We start from the raw sequence: 20599 nt of genomic DNA, 5'->3' as shown, positions 1-20599 counted from the left end.
TTTTTGTGTGTCTTTCGTATCAGCTAATGGATTTCACTCGCTCCTTATACCCAGTGTTAATTCAACTCTGACAGAGTACATAGGGGTCCAACAGGGGCAATATGTACTCTGTAAGAGTTGATTTAACACTGGATATTGTACTGTGTAGCCGCTAGTCCGAAGCTTTGTAGCCACGTTTTTTCTGGGAAAAGAGTTGGCTGCACTGCTCAGTGCATATTCTGCACGATGTACACAAACATCCTCGTGATAACAGAGAGCAATCTGCACGAGCTTCCACGAAAGTCCCGCCCACAGTGAATGGTCTGACGCGTTCAGTCACATTTAATTGCGGTGTCGTTTCGGTTGCGTTTACAATAAAACGTGTGACGACGAGGGCATTGCCACTTGCCAGTGGTTCACTCGTTTGGAATTTGCATTTTGAATTTTGCTGGAGCTGGCATTTTCTATTAGGAAAAAGGCACGTCACGTTGCGCATTGAATTGGCTGTTCATTTTTTGTCACAAATTATGTGACAACAACAAAGAAATACAATTAGCCTTCAAGTATGCACATTGATTTATTATTTATCCTTACATTTTCAATATGACAGGGCTCTATCTAGCAAGACAGGGAAAATTTGATATAAATTGGACTTGCCCTTTTCATTTTTCAATCAATTTGGCAGACATACTCCAAATGAAAATGCAAATTGGATTTTTGAATTTGAATGTTAAAGTCACAAATGATATACAAACGTATATGAAATTAAATGCAGATGTCATGTTCCAATTTACAATACCATTTAAATAAACATAGTTAAGCGGATTTATTTATTTATGATATTGTCACGATAGTCAGTGGAAATTCTTTTTTTTTTTTTTTTTTTTTACAAATGCGTTTATTTAGATATTCCCATCATATAACCGCAGTATAATGGGAATATTTGGACGGGGGAAAAGATAACCAATGTAAATGTTTGCCTGATAAACGGGAAGCACTCCCGCTTTTTTCCGGTTGCGAGGCCGAAAGGAACAGGAGGTGAAAGAATGGAATTTGCTACTGTCAGCGATAACTTTTCTGTGTCAATGATGACATATATAAATAGCCTTTCTGTCTGAGCTGGGGAGCTGCTGTAATCGCAACTGAAGTTTGACTGAAAAACAAAACAAAAAAAAATCTATGCAATAATTGTCATATACGTCATATTATGGCCAACTGAGGGACAGAAGTAGATTTTCCACATTCTCACCACAAGGTGTCGTATTTTCCATTGTTCGAGAAGCCACCAGATCAAAAAAAAATCCTGACAGATTACCGCAATTATATCAAATTAGAAAAAAAGGTAAGAATATCGAGGGAGTGTAGGCTGTCTCATTGACAACATAATTCTCAATGATCCCAGGTGACATCTTGTCCATACACACAAGCTCACACACCCACGCACGCACGCACGCACGCACGCACACACACACACACAAATAAATAAAACGTACGCTATCACACATAGGCTATCACACATGTAGACGATCACCTCGATAGAAAAGATATATATATATATATATATATATATATATATATATATATATATATATATATATATATATATATATATACGAAACGAACCTTCATTTATAATTATTAACTGGAAAATATTATGAAGAGCGTGAGTTAATTAGTGAGGGACGGCCTATAGCTCTTTAGACTTTAGACCCACGGTTTGGTGGTATAAAACAAACCCGGCCACACCCGTGACTCCTAATAATTGCGAGTAGGAACGATGCTGATTCGAGTCACAGTGTAACCGTAAGACAAGGTAAGACACGCATATTAATTGACACATCAGGTCAGCTGACAACAGGTCTAAAGTATAAATAACTCAAATAGTGGTTAGATTGGTGAACATTTACCGGCATTAGATACCGGCATTCAATTATCTTTCGTGTTTAACTACTTGTAACTTTGACACTTAAATGCAAGCGTTAGCCCTACACTTTTTTTTATTCGCAAACTCAGTTGGCCGAGTTAATTTTCATGATTGATGAACTCGCCAAACTGTGTTTGTGAATTCAGTTGCAAATAAAAAGGTTTATTGAATCCAGGCGTTAGGCGTCACTGAATGGCTGTAGCCTAAATTTCATGGCCGAATCTAGTTAGACTAAATTAAATCTAGCATCTGTTGAAATGTTTATTTGAACCGAATGGATTTCTGCATATTAGGTGAGGTGTTTTCCTTACATGGAAGTCGTGGCGTGTTCGCTAAAAAATGAACTTCCCTGGCGGTCCTTATCTTGTAAATGGCCCGGAGAGAATGTTCGTGCGATAGCCTACGCGGCGTGACTGAGCGCTTAACCACCAGCTGTTTTTCGCGTTGAACGAATGGTTTGATCTTTGCAAATGTAATGCAGACCACCAGTAACAAACACTCCTCCCCCCCGGCACAGATGCCTGCTAATGAAGCAGCTTTTTCCTGACTGCTCCACCGCCGCTGCTATACATCGTTGCAGCTGATTGATGCGCACGTGCTTCCTGTCCTCACAACAGTTCCAAATAACAGGCGGAGATTCACACGCGAAGATAATATAGCTCTCATCAGAGATCAAAAGAAGGTGTGTGTGTGAGAGAGAAAGAGGCTAACTGCTTCATATAGTTTAGTGATTCACAGTGCATGGGCTCTCAACCCGTTCTTTTTCCGATTCCTGTTTTATCCACTGGCACAGAAATCATGAAAGTTAGCCGCAGAGAGTGCTCCCGTTTGAGAACTTCCCCGTGTCTTTGCAGCGTACCGTTTGGGAGTAGCCATGTCCCATCCCGTCAAGATAAGCCCAACCCTCGGGGCACGGACAGTCGACCGCCAAGGTGATCAGTTATTTTCATCTACATTTGGGTGGGCCGTTCGACCGCAGTCTGGGAGACACGGGTCACTTCCTGTGAAGTATGATGACCCTGTACTGTGATGACTTAGTACTTTTTTATGAAGAAAAAAAGAAATGTAGAATTTATTTTTCTACTGCATACTCTTGTTCTTCTTTTTCTTCTTCTTTGTCTTCCAATACTGCCACTACTACTACTATTAATAATAAGTATTGTTATAAGTATAAAATAATAATAATAATAATAATATTATTATCCATCTGTCCATATTTTAATAATGTTTCGGATTAAACAGTAGCCATTATGCACTCCATGAGAGCTGTTGAGGCCCTGGGGGGGCTGCTCTGCAGCCGGAGAGGGGCGTGTTTAACCCGCAGAATGACTGCACACAGATAAGCGTCACCTGTGTTTCAGGGGCGGGGTTCGGGGGCGCCACGCCCCGTCCGTTCCCCGAACCCGAGATGGTGGCTTCCGGGTCCACCCTGGATCTCATCGGCAACTGCGAGAGGAGCGAGGCGGAGTGCCACCCCCCAAAACCGTGGGAGGAGCAGAGGCTGCCCAAAGTGAAAGGTGAGCGGGGCACAAGGGCGAACGCGTCGGACGGTCGGCGGCATGGCGGTGCGGTGGTTCGCGCTGCTGTTTTGCAAGATGGAGGTTCCAGGTTCCGGTCCTGGCCGGCCAGATCCGGTCTGCGTGGAGTTTGTGTGTTGCATGTGTTTGTGTCGGTTTCCATTCCTAGCACCCATTACTTAGAGTCTCTATTACTATAGAGTCTATATAGAGTCACTTAAGATTCATTACAACAAAATCATCGCTTTGTAACCTAGCGATAGTGTAATTTATGGATGTAATGTAATTCAATTCACCAGACATGATTATTTGATGTTCTTGGATCATTGGTGTTCTTTTAAAAAATTTATTCCGGGGGGGGCATGCCCCCTGACACCCCTAGACAGTTGCACTTCTTGGAGTTCATGCATTTCAATCCCCCAAAAATTTAAACTAAAATTATGCCCCTTGTAATCTAGGATGGCTTTCTAGGGCATTTAAAAAAAGCTTGCCGAATCTGGAACCTGGATCAAGGGAAACTGCAATCAACAGTAAGGTTTACTTACGGTGACAGCAATGTTGTGGGGTTTTGAGCTCCGATGCTATTGGCCGATTGCACTCTCCCGTTCCCGAACGTGTGACTCGTTTTCGTTTTGCTTACGAAGCTGTTGTTCTTCGTGGTTGTGCGATTGTGCGTCGTGACATTGGCCGGCATGCGGTCAAACGCAACACTGTTGCACACTCCAGTCAACATTCCGGAATGCGCTCCTTCCGATAAAACAATGCATTTTGGGGGAAGCGTTCACTTTTTTATCTGTGGTGGTGTGTGTGTGTCCAGTCCCCGCAGAGCCAAGGAGGGAGAAGATGGCCGAAATGAAATCTCTCTTCGTCAACATCGCCAAGATACCCTCGCTCCTCTTCCTCCTCTTCATGTTCGTCTGCTCCCTGGACGTCCTGAGTTCCTCCTTCCAACTGGCCGGGGGTAACTATGACACTAGTATCTCTTATTACCCCTACGTTGGGGCAAATCATCAGCTTCTGTCCTTGCCAGTGACATTCTCAGAACTATTCCAGTACTGTCTTTAAGTGTTCTGATATGAGGTAGCTGTTTTATTATTGTATGAAACTGAGGTAAATGTTCCCATTCTTCTCTCTGACTGCTGTACTGTGTGAGACCTGTTTCGTTGTTATTACCTTCTGTTTATTAATGATGTCCGCCAAATCCTCAAGTTTCACAATATTTCCATTTAGACGTTCTTAATGACAGGGGATCTGTCCTGAGGCTTTGGGTTTTTTTATCTTTCTCTCCATGATCCATCCATTTTATCTTTCTTGGTTGATTGCAATGTCCTTACATCAGCAGCGGTTTAAACCTCAGTTTTAAATCCCAAGGCCACAGAGCTGCATTACAACTGTAAAAGCTAATCCTTACTTTATAGTTTTGGATAGCTGTTCCAGTTGTAATGCAGATCTTAGGAGTTAAACCAGAGGTTTAAACTCCAGCTAAATACATTGAAATTGACTCTGTAATTTTGAGGTTGTTGATTTTTTGTGTGCTCTTTGGAGGCCATTGTTGCCACTTCCTGCTTTCTTTCTCCCGTGAGCAGGAAAGGTGGCGGGGGACATCTTCAAGGACAACGCCATCCTCTCCAACCCCGTGGCCGGACTGGTGGTGGGAATACTGGTGACTGTGCTGGTGCAAAGCTCCAGCACCTCCACCTCCATCATCGTCAGCCTGGTGTCCTCAGGACGTAAGTCGCACTCCGAAGCTCGCAGTCCCAGCTGTACACTGGGCTCCTCAACAACGGCTAATTCCTTGGTGGTTATTCACAGATAAGTTAACCCTTTGAAGGGCAGGTGTTTCGGAATGCACTGAAAATTATAAAAGTCAGTGTTGTAGAACTCCTTTGCTCTCAGTTACCAGCAGTGATTGTTGCCTATGAAACCACTATTTCATAAATATTCAAGATAAATTATTGTACTGAGGAAATAATTCTACAAAAATGAATGATTAGAACATTTTCATTTCCAACAAAATTGTTTCTTGATCATCCATTCCAAAAACTATGACTTGTTCAATTTGTGAGCAAAACAGTTCACTTAAACACGTTTGGTCAAAATCCCATTTGACTCCCATACAAGCCGGAGTACTGCTTCCTGGGTATAAAAACTGGAGTTTGCATGGACAGGAAAAAACCTGGAAGTCAAAGGTGAAAGTATAAAAGGTCAAAGGTCAAAGTGGGGGGGGAAAAAAAGAAAATTAATAAAAGCCACCCGTGAACTCAGTTCAGATTTAATACAATGAAAGGAGGGTTTCAGGAAATGGTAGGAGCCTGACTAATTCGGGAAAAATGTTAGGAGCCTGACGGAGTCCCGCTATTTCGGGAGACCATAGACGCAAAAAAACCCGCGCGCGAGTCATTCCTCCCATGCACGGCGGCCTCGTGCGTCAGGAGCTCTGGGACGGCGGCGAGGACGCGCGGCTAATTACACGCGTGTAGCCCGCGGCCCACGCTCCGCATCTCCCAGCCTGCCATTTTCTCTCTCTCAACAACTCATTACCGCAGGACAAAGATGCAATTAGGCGCAATTACCAGCAGCCGTAGTTTGGCCAGACCCCCCCCCCCCAGACCCCCCCTAGACCCCCCGTGCACTTCCGCGGATGGCTCGCGAGGAGCGTAATTAAAAACAATAAAACTTTGACCCGTCTGACAATAAACAACAAAAAAGAGAGAGAGAGAGAGAGAGAGAGAGAGAGAGAGGGAAAAACACAGCTGTTACCAGATTTGTTTTTGCCTCCCTACACGTAATTATTCTCCTTTAGCATAATGTCTCTGACATCAGTGATGGGTACGAGGACGAGGTAAATACCCTAAATATTAATCTCCAAAAAACTACCCAGCATATTCATATCCAAAAACCACCCAGTCTATTCATTTCCAGAACGATTTTGAAGGCATACAGAATTATACATTAAGGACATTTACACACATACTGTACACTGTCTGAGTAAAATGTGGAAAAACTGCATAAACCTTTATCTGTGGATCTGAACGTCCACAAGTACAGCAAATTAGGCATATTAGCTGAGAAGAAAAGGGCAACGTTCGAGGGAAATTATCAAGGGTTTTCTTAAAATTTAAGAAGGGATTACTAAAGTATAAGATAAGGGCTATATTTCAATTTGAGTTCTTTCAGCAGGACGAGAGGACCCAGGTGGAAATAAATTAAGGGCACGTTTTGCACTGATATTAGGTAGTTGTACAAATGGAGTAATGAATGAACAGAATAGCTTATAACAGGGCTGCCCAAACACTGTTTCTGGAGATCCACCATCCTGTAAGTTTCAATCCAGAAACATTTTTGGGAGAACAAATTTCAGTCACCCCCTGAACACAGTTATGTTAACCAGCCACACTGGTTTTGCCTGCAGGTGTGAATGTCCTCAGTCCTCCGTCCTACAGCCATCAAAATGTAATCTACTGAAGGATGAACGGGGCTGTTGTTATTCTCTCAACAGTTCTGGACGTGAAGTCAGCCATTCCCATAATCATGGGATCCAATATCGGGACGTCTGTCACCAACACCATCGTGGCCCTCATGCAGGCAGGAGAGAGGACACAGTTCCAGAGGTACCGGACAGGGACCCACAGGCTTTCCCCAAAACAACATATTTTATGATTACGTGATTTTATTGCCTTGTTGCAAAGGAGAACTGGCACTGTTCAGGAATCATTTTCTTTAGAACTTCTTCACCTGAGAAAATGAAGATATCACTTATTTCAACTAGTAAAATAAATCTCAGGTTCATGAATATGGTATCTGCAAGATAACCCCAAGTACAATATGAATGGCCAATGAATGGTCATTAAATATATTCATGATAAAATATTCAGCTGAATCTGTTTTAAATTCTGCTTGGGTTACTTTTCTGAGTTGTATTTGCGGAGTGCTTTGTGTTTGCACTTTGACCTGGGTCTGGAACCGTGGGAGTTCTGTTCTATTCTATTCTTACCCTTGAGCTATTCTTTTATTGCTTAAGTTTCCGAAAGAATCTGAAATTAGAAACTAGAGCTGTTATATTTGGTAGAGTAGTATGAATCATCCTGCTGTTAGGCCTTCAGAGCCAAAGCAACAACAACAACAACAACAACAACAACAACAACAATAATAATAATAATAATCATCATCATGATCAACATCATAATCATAATCATAATAATCATCATAATCATAATGATCTTTATGTTTAGAGCTGCTTTATACAGTAGCGCAGAGTGCTTTGCAGGGAAGTAACTGTGGTAAAAACAGGGTAAAACTAGAGTAATAATTGATATTGATTTAGGATACACACTTTGAGAAAGACATGGCACTGTGGCACTTCCTGTCATAAACACATCACTTCCTGTAGGGCCTTCGCGGGAGCTACCATCCACGACTGCTTCAATTGGCTGTCGGTGCTGGTCCTGCTCCCCTTGGAGGTGGCTACAGGGCTGATGGGTCACATGGCCCGAGCTGTCATTCAGTGCTTCAGCATCCGCAGCGGGGAGGAGGCTCCGGAGCTCCTGAAGGTCATCACGGAACCCTTCACCAAGCTCATCATACAGGTGCTTTATTACGGTACTATTAACACTGTATTACCGTTTATAACTACTGTATTTACACTGTATTACTGTTTTATTACTACTCTGTTATTACTGTATTACCAGTGGGTAGAGATGTGTTTCTGTTTTGACTCTGAGGCTTTCATTCAACATCCCACTGATATGTAAGGCCTCCATGTTGTCCTCTGGGTGGCGCCCTTCATTCTTCAACCTGACACCCCTCGCTATCCGATCACCAAATGTTTCCTTGCGCCACACTGACAATTGTCTGTTTCCATTCGCTGTGTCCTCTTTTATCACACGCCTTCCTCACAACCCCACACCTCAAGACCTCATCCCGCTATTATCCTGATCATGTGACCTAGTTTCACAGTGTTCTCATCCCCCCCCCACTCCCCCCCCCCCCCCAGCTGGATAAGTCTGTCATTACCGGCATCGCCGTAGGAGACGAGGTCCTGAGGAACAGGAGCCTGGTGAAAGTCTGGTGTAGGACCCGTCCGGTTGTGGTAAGGCTGGCCCTGGTGTGCCTGTCATTTCTTCTGTCACCTGACTGGGAGATGCTGTCTGTGGTGGGAGCTAGCTAGGCCGTAGTACAAGGGTACTCAAATCTGGCCCTCAAGGTCAGCAGTACTGCTGGTCTTCTCTTCTGCCTGATAGTCCATAGTCCTATAATATTACAGGTTGGCCTGAGATTACACTCACCTGGCGTGTCAGGTTTTAAATTAGGGCCACATTTGACTATCCCTGGTGTAGTACAATGATTAGCAAACTGTGCCCTGTTTCACAGTCTGTGCTTCTCTCCTGATTCCCTTCCAGACCCTTGTCAACGTGAGTGACTCTGCCACTGCGTCCGCACACAACGGGACCTCCGTCTGGACCCTGCAGAACGTCACGTCGCAAGTCAACGTCCAAAAATGTAGGTCCTGCTCCGGCCATTTTAAAAACTGGCTGCAAAACAAAAGTCCTCTCCCCAAATACACCTGCCCTTGACTGTGCAGTGCTATGCATGTATTTATACTGATGGATTTATGTACAGTCGCGCCCATATTCATCATGGTCTCAAATCGCTTTACAGCGAACGGGGGAAACACACTTCATATTTGTAACCGCTACCTGGATGATGTACGGCGCCCATTTTTACACCAGAATGCTCGTTACACGTTAGCCTAGGTGGAGCGAAGGAGAGAGAGTTATTGAGCCAATGAAATCATTCTTTGTTTTCTCCTTTCCTTCAGGAGAACCTCGAAATGCAACCGCGGGGCCCAGGGGTAGTGCTCAAAATCATTTTTGATACATCGCCTCTTCGCCTTCCCGATTTAATTGTATTTATCTGGCAATTATCAAACCCGGCGAGCTAATTGAGAACGAGTTCTCATTTGCAGTAACAGCCTGGCCGAGAGGCCAGAGCAGCAATACAATAAAACCGGAGACAGAGACAAACGCGAGGATTTAAAACGCAAGAGGTGATGAGAGAGGAAGGGAGGGTATGACAAGTAAATGAAATATAGCCAGTATGGGAAAAAAATGATTAGGCCTCTTAAAAACAGAGGCCATGACAAAACTCCAAAACAATTTTTGGAGCAGCGTTTGTGGCTACAGTTGGATGTACGAATTCAGCTCTGCTGCAATCATTTTATGATCTATTATGCTATTAGTTTAATGAAGGGCGGCCGTTAAAAACATTACATTTTTAATCGCGGTGGTTTTCCTTTCCTTTTTTTACTGATATAATTGGCGTTTTATTAGTGTTTTACTGAAGCTGTACGGGCCCAACATCTGTCTGTGTTCAGTGAATATATATAAGCTCTTAATCTGTGTCTCTCATGTATGTATTACATTACGTTATAATCACTTTATCCAGAGGGACTTACAGAAGTGGAGAACAGTGGTGTTAGTCTCTGGAATACAGGAGCGTGTTATTTGCCAAGAAGGTACAGGAGACTTATATGTAATCAGTAAGCATAAAGCTATGCTAACCAGTCAACAAGTAATATTGTAAACAAAAGTAAATATCACAAGTAAATACCACTACACAGCTAACCTCTATTGACACAGCTATTCCAGTGATATTATTTCCAAGTTGGCACACAAACATTTTTTTCACCCATTTTTTGGTAACTTTTGAAAATGCAAGCTATGAAGTGTAGTGTGATGTTCTTGATGTATTTGGTCCTAAAGAAAATTAAGGTTGCTCTATTGATTTAAAAAACAGTGAATCCGTTCATATCTTCTTGTTATCCTGCTTGATATTGAGCAGTAAAATACTGGTCACAGAAAGGCCACCCTTACGAATCGCATGTGAGTTTAACATTTTCACCTGTGATTGGATTTTTTTCACGTGTGAAAAAAAAAAAAAAAAGGTTGCATTGTCCATTTGCGTCTTCACATTTTCACATGTCACTCACAGCTGGCACAGTTTGAAAACAAAACATTGTAACTTGAAATGGCGTAAGTTTCCTTCTCCTGCTCTCATCTTACGAGTGGGATAATTTTTTATAGTTTATACATGTGTACTGTTCAGACGTTGGGTGTTCAAATGTGGTTTTTGAATACTTTATCCAGGGTGGCTGTTTGTGTGTGTGTGTGTGCAGTTAGATTAATACTGTAGTCAGGGTGGGTGTTTGTGTGCAGGTAGATGAATACTGTAGTCAGGGTGGTTGTTGGTGAACAGGTAGATGAATATTGTATCCAGAGTGGTTGTGTGTGAGAGCGAGCAGGTAGGGCTGAGACTGACTGTCCCGTGTCCGCCCCCCCCCCCCCCCCAGGTAGGCACCTGTTCGTGGACACCTCCATGTCAGACCTGGCCGTGGGTCTCCTCCTGCTGGCCTGCTCCCTGGTCGTCCTCTGCTCCTGCCTGGTGCTCCTGGTCAAGATCCTCAACTCTCTGCTCAAAGGCCAGGTGGCCAAAGCCATCCAGAAGGTCATCAACACAGGTGGGCACCACCTGTGGCCTTTCCGTCACTGCCGTGTACTGCAGAGTTTCTTAAGCTGTGGGCCAGGACACCAAACGGGTCATGGGAGTGTGTGAGGTAGGTTCTGGAACGAGTCCACTAGGCCATGCTTGTATGTTTACTTAACAGGTCCCTGAAAGGTTATGAATTTCTAATTTGGGTCCCGATATTGAAAAGTTTAAGGACCAGTGGTGTAATGGTTAGAGAAAAGGACCTGCAACTGGAGGGGTTGCTGGTTTGATTCTCAGGTGGCTCACCACCATCATACTCTTCAGCACGGTGCTTGACCGGAATTTCTCATGTAAATGCAGCATAAACGGTCGGGACATCGAAAATCACATCCCAGAATGCACCTGGCTTCTACTCCATTCTCAGCTGTGTTTCCCTATCCTAATTGGCTATGCACTTGCACTTGCTGTTAGAGTACTTTTACCTGTTTGGCAACTTTCAATCAGAGATTTTGGCTAGAAATGTGTTTGATCACCCTCAATTATAGACATGGCCTTTGACACAATTATTTCACGTCAGTCATTCTGGGAATGTGCTTTGATATAAATATTTGTAGAAGCCCAAAGAAGGTGGCCCATACTTCTTCCAGGACCTTACAACTATAATAACATGGAAAGATGGTGCCTAGTCTATGGAAGTGAACATAAAGCTGCTTAATAAACTAGAGGACAGCTCTCCTCTTATATTTATTATTTATTGAATCAAGGGAAAAATAGAGATTGACATGTTTCAGACACAGGGTCCTTCATCAGAGTATGCTTTGTTTTGATTGCTCAAGATTTATTCATGTGCGTATTTCTGTGTTAAATTTTTTATGCAATAGTTTTTCTCTTAAACACATGCAAATGCCATTGTCATTTTTAGACTGAATTAGACATTTACAATGATTTGTCCCCCATTAATCAATCAGATGTAGCCACAGGACACGCTTGCCATTAAGAATGCATATTCAATATTTGTGTAAGTGCTCTCCAACCATCGGTCGGTCCTCTGACAGAAAATGTGTTTGTTTCTGCAACGGCAAATTAATCCTTTTGAAAGGTTACATATGCTTGATTGATTTATGGACAGATAAGACAGTAGGGTTGCTTGGTTACTGAAAATAAGCTTTAGGAAGGTTTCCCTAAGTTAATTTTGCCCCCTAGCAACGTACACTACATGTCCAAAAATTTGTGGGCACTGAACATCCAACATCTCATCCAAAATGATGGGCATTAATATGGAGCTGGTCCGCCCTTTGCTGCTATAACAACCTCCTCTCTTCTGGCTTTATACGAGCTATTGGAGCATTGCTGCAGGGATTTGCTTCCATTCAGCCAGAAGAGCGTTAGTGAGGTCGGGCGCTGACTGGGTGATTAGACCTGGCTCGCAGTTGGCTTTCCAATTGATCCCAAAGGTGGTGCTACTTTCTGACCCCTGGACTTTCCATCTCTGCTCACCAGAAAGGTCTAGAAAAGTGCAGACTCACACAGTCTCTCTCTCTCCCTCTCTGTCTTACCCCCTCTCTTTCTCCCTCCCCCCTCCCTCTTCTCTCTCCCTCTCTGTCTTACCCCCTCTCGTTCTCCCTCCCCCCCTTTCTCCCTCCCCCCTCTCTCTCTCTCTCTCCCTCTCTTTCTTACCCCCTCTTGTTCTCCCTTCCCCCCCTCTCTCTCTCTCTGTCTTACCCCCTCACTTTCTCCCTCCACCCCTCTCCCTCTCTGTCTTACCCCTTCTCTTTCCTCCCCCCCCATCTCCTCTCTCTCTCTCTCTCTCTCAGATTTCCCTTACCCTTTTGGCTGGCTGGCGGGTTACCTGGCCATGTTCGTTGGCGCGGCGATGACCTTCGTGGTTCAGAGCAGTTCCGTTTTCACCTCCGCCATCACGCCACTGATTGGTGAGTCCCCCCCCCCCCCACCCCAGAGTTCAGCACCATCAAACCACATGCCCTTTTTTTGTCAACCATTTCCAGAGAAAGTGGAGCGATGTTTGACCTTCCCGTCGAGGTCCGAGCTTCTGGGGCGGGACTGCGCGCGTTTCACTGGGAGGGGAACCGCGACGGAAGCCATGCTCACCGATGAGTGACAAGTGCAAAAATCGTTTATTTTTAAAAAGTCAGACGAGCTGATTTTTCACTGTGAAGTGATTTGTCACTCCGCTGATAGAACCAGGCGGTCGCCAGTGCGCATTTCATTTCATCCTCAAAACGGTGTCGGCATTTTTTTTTTTTTTGGTACGAAACTGACGAGTTAACAGAAGAAGAGCGTTTACCGGGCTCCTCTTTTTCTGTCAGTCCCTCCCCCCCTCTCTGGCACGGAGGCGGGAGGGCCGCTGTTTTTGGAGTCGTGGGCGGGCGGGGGGGGTTGGGGGGGGAACGGAGACCGAGGAGACGGGCGGGCTCCCTCTCCTCATAACGCTCCCCTCCCCCGCCCCCCTCACCGACGGGGCCGATCAGCAGAACCCCCTGGCCCACGGGCCTCACTAATGAGCCCCCCGGAGCCTGGCGGGATAATTAGCGGACGGAGGCGGCGGTGGTGGGGCCTCCGCTCCAGTCCCGTAATTGTGTCAAAACCAGGGTGGGGGGTGGGGGGCGGGAATGGAGAGCTCATTCCTCCGCAGCAGAGCCTTAATTCCCGCCATCGCATTCGCCATCATGGCTCGTACTCCCGTCCCCCCCGCCCCCCTTTGTGGAGTCTTTTTAAAAATTTTAATTAATAAATTAAGGCGACCTGTCCGTTCCCCCGGGCGTCCGCATCGTTAATCGCTCATTAACCGGTTAACTGAGCCGAGTTTATTCCCGGGCACCTGGATGCTGGTTCCGCTCAGCTGGTGCAGCCCGGTACCGTGCCCACAATGTGACTCAGCAGCGCAGCCAGAAGTATTCATACAGTTGGGCCTGCAGAGAACTAAGCGGGCCAGAAAAGCTAGTTTGCTGGATGAACGCGCACAGCATTTCACCCCGCATTTTTAAACTTAAGTGATCCTACGGTGCCCCCTAAGAGCCAAAAAGCCCCTCGCTGACCCTCGCCCATCCCGCTGTGCTTGCAGGGTTAGGCGTGATCAGCCTCCAGCGGGCCTACCCTCTGACCCTGGGCTCGAACATCGGCACCACCACCACCGCCATCCTCGCCGCCCTGGCCAGTCCTGGAGACAGGCTGGCCGCGGCCTTCCAGGTGTGCACAGCCCCGCGGCGATCTCTCCCTCTGTCTCTTTCTCCCTCTCTCTTTCCCTCTTTCCTTCCTTTTTCGATTTTTTTCTTCATACTTATTTATACGTGTTTTCCTCTCTCCTTTTCTTTCCCTCTTTCTTTCTCCTTCTCTCTCTCCCTATCCCTCTCTTGCTCCCTGCCTCTCTCTTTCGCGCTCTCTCTTTCTTTTTCTCCCTCTCCCTGGGGTGCGACATTAGTCATAAAGTGCTAATTGGATGTATACATGCAGTTTGCAGTGCATGCTGGGAAACATATGCTGGTGTAATTGCAACCCTGGCAGGGCTGTCGGGGTAAAACATAATTGCGTTGGTAAGCAGCCATGTCACAAACATGAAACTGCCCGATGGAGCCAGTTCAGACCTCACCAAATCCACAGTCCAACTGACTGAATGGATGATGCAGCCTCCTGGTCACATGTGCGGATTACAGCCTGCTGATTGGATGAGAAGCCCCCTTGTTGGCATGACTCAAGGAGGCATTGCTTCTTCCGTGTATAACGTAGGTCCACACTCTTATTCAGAAAGCACTGGCGTGGGTACAGGTTCTCATTCCAAACAAGCAGTAACACCCCTGGTTCTACTAATCAACCGCCAGAGTCTTTGCTAAGCACCTGGATGAGTAGAATCAGGTGTGTTACTGCTTGGTTGGAACAAAAGCCTTTGAGGATTGAGGAACCCTGATGTATAATAACAACTCTACTACTAACGGTAGTCAGGCCCACTGCATATATATGTGTGTAATAATGTTTTTTTTGTTTTGTTTTTTTAAATACATTTTTTTACCCCCCACCCCCCCCCCCTTCCCCTAGATTGCCCTGTGCCACTTCTTCTTCAACATTTTGGGGATCCTGCTGTGGTACCCCGTGCCCGCCACCCGCCTGCCCATCCGAATGGCGGAAAAGCTTGGCGAGTGCACCGCCAAGTACCGCTGGTTCGCCGTGCTGTACCTGGTGGTGTGCTTCCTGCTGCTGCCCTCGCTGGTCTTCGGCCTGTCCATGGCGGGATGGCGGGTGATGGTGGGCGTGGGCGCGCCCTTCGCGGGCATCATGGTCTTCATCGTCTTCGTCAACGCGCTGCAGGCCCGCAGCCCCGGGCACCTGCCCCGCCTGCTGCGCTCCTGGGATTTCCTGCCCGCCTGGATGCACTCCCTCAAGCCCATGGACCGGCTGGTCACCAAGGCGACGCTGTGCTGCGGCCCCGCCTCCGCCTCCGCCCCCCCGCCGCCGGCCCCGCCCCCTTTCGCCGCCGCCAAGTTCGCCGAGGCTGAGAGGAAGGCCCAGATGGCGCACGACAACCCCGCCCTCACCTACGTGGACGAGAGCCCCCCCCCGCACGTGCCCGTCTTCAAACTGCGGGGGCTGGAGCGGTGTCACAGCACCCCCCTTTAATAACAGAACAGTAAGGGGGGAGGGGGGGGGGACACTATAGGGATGGGGAGAAGCGTTTTATACACGTACTTTAAAAATATATTTTTTAAATGGTTATTGATAAAGGAGAAGAACAGGTTTACCCTTTGAAATGTAATATGTAAAATAATATTATCAGTGTTTTACACAGAGGTGGGATACTTTACCTTAGGATGCCTTTGAATCACCCATTTTTTCATTTTTGCTCGCAATACTGGTGTTATGAAATGTTCATAATCCCTGGGAGAGGAGAGACAGGATCGCCGTGTGTAAATGTTCTTCCTGAAGAGGCGTGTTGGGCAAATTCGGCAGAGGGACATTGCCTGAAGATGCCCTCTCATAATTTCATTTCATGTCTTTTTTATAAACAAACATCAGAACACAGCCCACACAGTGAAGACTGTAAACGGCGTCCTGTTTTGGTGACACTCACTGTTCCGGCTGAGGTCAGTCACCTGGCCACAGGTGAGAATGGAGATCTGGGGGCTTGAGTTGTGGTAACCGCTTTTCTGTGGTTACCGCGGTTACGTAGGTACACGAGTCACATGACACAGTTTGAGGAGCTTGTGTGGTGCATTTGTTGGCTAGAGTGGACCCATCAGTACATGAGTGCTTTATTTTCTCCTGGCCTGATGATTTTTTTCATTTCCTTTCATTTTCATTTGTACACTTTATTAAAAAAAATTTTTTTGCATGCTGTTATGTTAACAAGCACTCTCGCTTGACCTTTTCTGACAAGGTCACGGCAATAGTCCCGCGATGGCCTCACAAACCGTGGTGGTCTCGTGTGACCTCGGGCTTCTGAATTCACAGCAGTGTGCGGCCAGCACAGAGAACATTTAAATTCAAAGAAAATGTATATCATGAGCGCCTGTCATGTGGATAATAATCCTGTTGACCCTGCGGTACGTACAGCTACAAAGCCCTGCATTATCCACGGTCATGAGACGCTTTTAAAGCGCACAAATCAAGAAGAAAAAATGCTCACACTAGATATAATATTATTAAATGCTGCTCCAGTATGAGCCAATCGGTGCTACTCAAGGTCTGCTATTTCCACACAGCCAACTCTAGTTTCACTCAAAGGCCCTTTTGAGTAAAATGTATGTACAGTCATATTATACAAATAGCAGGACCAAACTCCTGAACCTCGGATCACAACCTTCACCTGAATTACGGTAGTAAACACCTTTACCTGAGCAGCTGCAGGAAACACATTTACCTGAAATACCACAGTAAAAACATTTACCTGAATTACTATATTAAACACCTTCACCTGAAATACTGTAGTAAATACCTTTACCTGAAATACTGTAGTAAATACCTTTACCTGAACTGCCACAGTAAACAGCTTTACCTGATCCAAAGATAAGAAGGTGGAGGCGGCAGTCCAAGGAAAAAATTATTTTTTCTTTTTATATTTTATCTTTTCTTTAAACGTGAAGAAGAGCCCCGTGCTGGCCCACACTTACCGCCTCATTTGGCCCCCATACCGCCATGGGACGAAGGCAATGAACCCATCCAAGTCTGGCTGCCAGAACACAGCCAGAACTCAACCTCAATGAGCCCCTGTCTCTGGCGTGAAGGCCAGAAGCTGTGATAAACCGCCATTTGGCGTGGCGTGGTAAATGTGGCCGATTACAGCTGGACCGCTTTCGGCCCAAAACTGAAACGCCACACAAGCCTGATATGGGGGTCGGGTTGCGTTTGGTCCGCGCTTGGCTCGCGGTACAAGTCCCGTTAGCATAACTGGGCCCTTCAGCGCCCTAAACTCTTGCCATATTTGACCTGGAATCGTCCGCTATCTGGGATAGCTCATGAAATATGAATCCCTGGGGGGGGGGGGGTGAAGAGAGTGAACTTCAAGTTTGAGCAAAGAAAAAAAAAGGAAGTTTTGTGTAACATGGGCCAAGATGAAGCCAGGAGGTCATTAGCATTTAGACCCCCGCCAGTTTGATTCTCTCTCTGTCTCTCTCACCCTGACAAGCTGCATATTTAACCAGATTCCCAAAGGGGGTCTATTATGCAAGTGTTCATTCAAGTATGGAAGGAACTTTTGAGATACAGCACATGCTGTAAGGTCATCAGCACGTTGAATGAAGGAGGTGCTAAGTTTGGCTGCGTGAAGCCTGCTGTCAATGTTGTATTTAAAGCGCTTAAACATTCTCATCAAGAGATTATGAGAAATGCTAACAAGTCTAATTAATAGATCACAGACCAAATCAGCAATAAGATTGCGTTCTCCAATATTGAACAGACTGCATTTCCTCTCATTAACTGTGAACTACCAATCAAAAAGATGCCAGAATACCACCACCGCATTGGCAATGATCCAATCATCATTAACCGCAACATGACGCCGCTATTGCCTGTAATTCTCTCTTCAATTATTTATTGATTGGAGTGAGTCAGCGGTTTAATTTCGGGAATAATTAGAAGCTGTTAGTCGCAGCGTTGGTTTCCCCAGGTAAATTAGGAGAGTTCTAGGGAGAAGAAAATCCGCTGAGACATAAAATAATTAAGACATTTTGCGTGTGTGTGCCTGTGTGTGAGTCTGTGTATCTGTGTGTGTGTGCATGTGTGTGTGTCTATATGTGCGTATGCGTGCGCGTACGTGTGTGTGTGTGTGTGTGTGCGCGCCAGCACAGGTGTACAGCTGTTGTCTCTGGGCAGGTGTAACAGAGCTGTGTCACTGTGGTTAAAGCAACAGATTTGCCACTTACACCACTAATGCTGTGTCACAGATAAATATACTAATTCTGAGTTATTTCCACAAATACCGTATATCTGTAGAGTAATGGCACGCAAGCACACAATAATTCAGCCTGCAGAAGGCCATCGCTGGGCATAAACTGTGCAGCAGACGTGTTAGTAGAATGATTAAAGAATCCTAAATTCGCTGGTTAAACACCACACCTCGGTGTCAGCAGATAGAGGTTCTTAAGTGGCACGCATTCAGCGAATACCCGGATAAATGAAGAAGGTTTAAAACCGTGCCATATATTTATGCACAGAAGCACAATGGCACTGTAAACTAAAGCTGTTAGCAGAGCGTTAAAGTGAAAATCGTGAGGCGATGTGGGGCTGGAGCTCAGACTGACAGGGGTAGCTGCGAGGCATCAGCGGTAGGTTTGGTTGGACATTCTGTCTCCCTGGGATGTCTGTCTCACACACACACACACGCCTGTCACATCAAACTCGGTGGCAAACTGTCAATCCTGTCAAGGTAACACTGTCCAGGTACGTGTTCAACAGCACCAGCCGGACTGTCATTCCTGACAGCTCTTCATCTTTAATGAAGGCCTGGTCAACAGTAAAATGCATACCGTACGTAAAAATGCGACTGATTCCTTTTTTAAATAGTCACTAAAGAAAGACGAGCGATCCATTCCCCTGCTGTAATCCGCTCGTCAGATAATTCAGAAAACGTTTTTTTGGTCGTGTGATTTTGAGGGTCTCAGCGCTTGTTTTTGGGGGTCAGACATCTCGAAGCAGAACAGCGTGAAAACGTAGCCGGAGAGAAAAACAGAAGAACTGACGCATGAATTTATTTATTTTTGTTCCATGGGCCATGGAGGTGACACACAAGTAGTCTATTTGATCCATCGCGGATTTGGAGTCTAAGGCTCTGAGCACCCGCTAACTCCCACAGGACCTAATTAACGAGGCTTTCGCTGTAATGAACCTGCTAGACTTAACTGACACAGAAAATCAATAGTGTGATCTCTGTGCACCTCTGCCTATCAAAAACAAGGCAATGGCGGGGGACGGGGGGGGGCGGAGTTCATGTCCAAACAGACTTCTCTGGTCACTGATCCAGTCATGTAAGCGGGTGATAATAATTTGCCCTGGATCACCAACATAATTCTTTGGGACTTTCTGGGGGATGAGCCCATCGAGTGGAGAGCTAATACCCCCTGATAAGATGCCTGCTCTGCTCTGGAACTGGGAAGGTTCTACGGGGACGTTCTGGAACAGAACGTTCAGAGTGTGCTTCGGACGGAATGTTCCCGCGTCAGAAGGCCGTGCCTGAGTAGGGTCGCCTCGTAGACGGGCGTGGGACGCGTGTGTCGCGCGGCGTGTTGCAAGTACGCTCGGAGGGAGACCGTCCCAGCGCGAGCGAGCTCGGCCCGGATGTTCGGATGGGAAACAGGCACGCTCCCCTTCGGCCTGCCCGCACGAAGAACGACGCACGCAACCAAAATTATGACCCACGGGGTGGGGGGGGGGTGACTGTCGAATCGCTCCGTGCGTGTGACGCCCAAATCCGCGCCGGGTGCGGATGCTTTTAGCGGTAGAACTCTTGAGGTGGGGTTCCCCTTAATGCACATCAACCCCCCCCCCCCAACCCCAACCCCCCTGCCAAAAGACCTGGGCTCCAATCACAGCGCTGTGCACCAACAAGGGTGGTAAAACAGTCTAATGCATCATGCACTGATATGCTCCGTGTCCAAGCTGTTTTTTTTTGTTTTTTTTTAATATTTAAATGCCGTGCCAAAGTACCTTGATTTCAGCCGTTAGCATATTTTTTAAAAGGCAGCTTTTTTAAAAAAATATGCTAATCATGCAGACAGGGATGATTTCAGCCGTTAAATGCATTTTTCATTTTCGCATTGAGGCGATCATCATCCTCGAAAATGGTTCTGAAAGGCTACTTTGGGTATCATCACTACACCAGCTACATGCTAGTCTAGTGTTGCTTGCTTTGAACAGCCTTGAATAGCAGTAATGATATTTAATTTGGATGCCGTCACTATATTGAAGTAGAACCGCAGCGAAAAACGGTTTCACGGTCGCTCGCTGCTATGCGCGTGCTTAGAAAATTGCTCTGTAACCCGTGCGTGCCTCCAATTGCGACCTCTACCTATTTGCAATTTCAGATCGGGGTGCGGGGGGAGATGGTGATTGTTGGGAGGGGGGCGGGGGCTGTTGATTGCAATCACAATGGGCACCTGCGATTTGAAATCAATCGCTGATGTCTATACTTTTTTTCTCTCTCGGTGCTGGGGTCACATGCTTCAGCATATCTCGGTGTCTGTCTGCGCAC

The 20599-nt window shown here is 46.1% G+C and overlaps 1 protein-coding gene across 3 annotated transcripts; it reads left to right on the top strand.

Moving 5' to 3' along the window:
• The first annotated feature begins 1678 nt into the window (after positions 1 to 1678).
• Positions 1679 to 16584, top strand: LOC135249838 (sodium-dependent phosphate transport protein 2A-like). 3 transcript variants are annotated; one of them, XM_064325454.1, is made up of 14 exons: positions 1699 to 1792; positions 2421 to 2585; positions 2758 to 2835; positions 3265 to 3420; positions 4238 to 4381; positions 5007 to 5150; positions 6920 to 7031; positions 7811 to 8006; positions 8414 to 8509; positions 8820 to 8923; positions 10773 to 10936; positions 12720 to 12836; positions 13988 to 14112; positions 14956 to 16584. In XM_064325454.1, the coding sequence occupies exons 3-14, from the start codon at positions 2778 to 2780 to the stop codon at positions 15532 to 15534; spliced, it is 1995 nt and encodes a 664-aa protein (XP_064181524.1). In that variant the 5' UTR covers positions 1699 to 1792; positions 2421 to 2585; positions 2758 to 2777; the 3' UTR covers positions 15535 to 16584. The 3 variants fall into 3 exon arrangements, with proteins under 3 accessions (XP_064181525.1, XP_064181524.1, XP_064181523.1); XM_064325453.1 differs by lacking the exon at positions 1699 to 1792 and adding an exon at positions 1898 to 2196; XM_064325455.1 differs by lacking the exon at positions 2421 to 2585 and having other exon boundaries at positions 1679 to 1792.
• Positions 16585 to 20599: the final 4015 nt, after the last annotated feature.

The sequence above is a fragment of the Anguilla rostrata genome, chromosome 3 (assembly GCF_018555375.3).
Source record: "Anguilla rostrata isolate EN2019 chromosome 3, ASM1855537v3, whole genome shotgun sequence".
NCBI lineage: Eukaryota > Metazoa > Chordata > Actinopteri > Anguilliformes > Anguillidae > Anguilla > Anguilla rostrata.
Note: the sequence above shows the minus strand (reverse complement) of the source record. Positions and strands in the feature narration are given on the sequence as shown.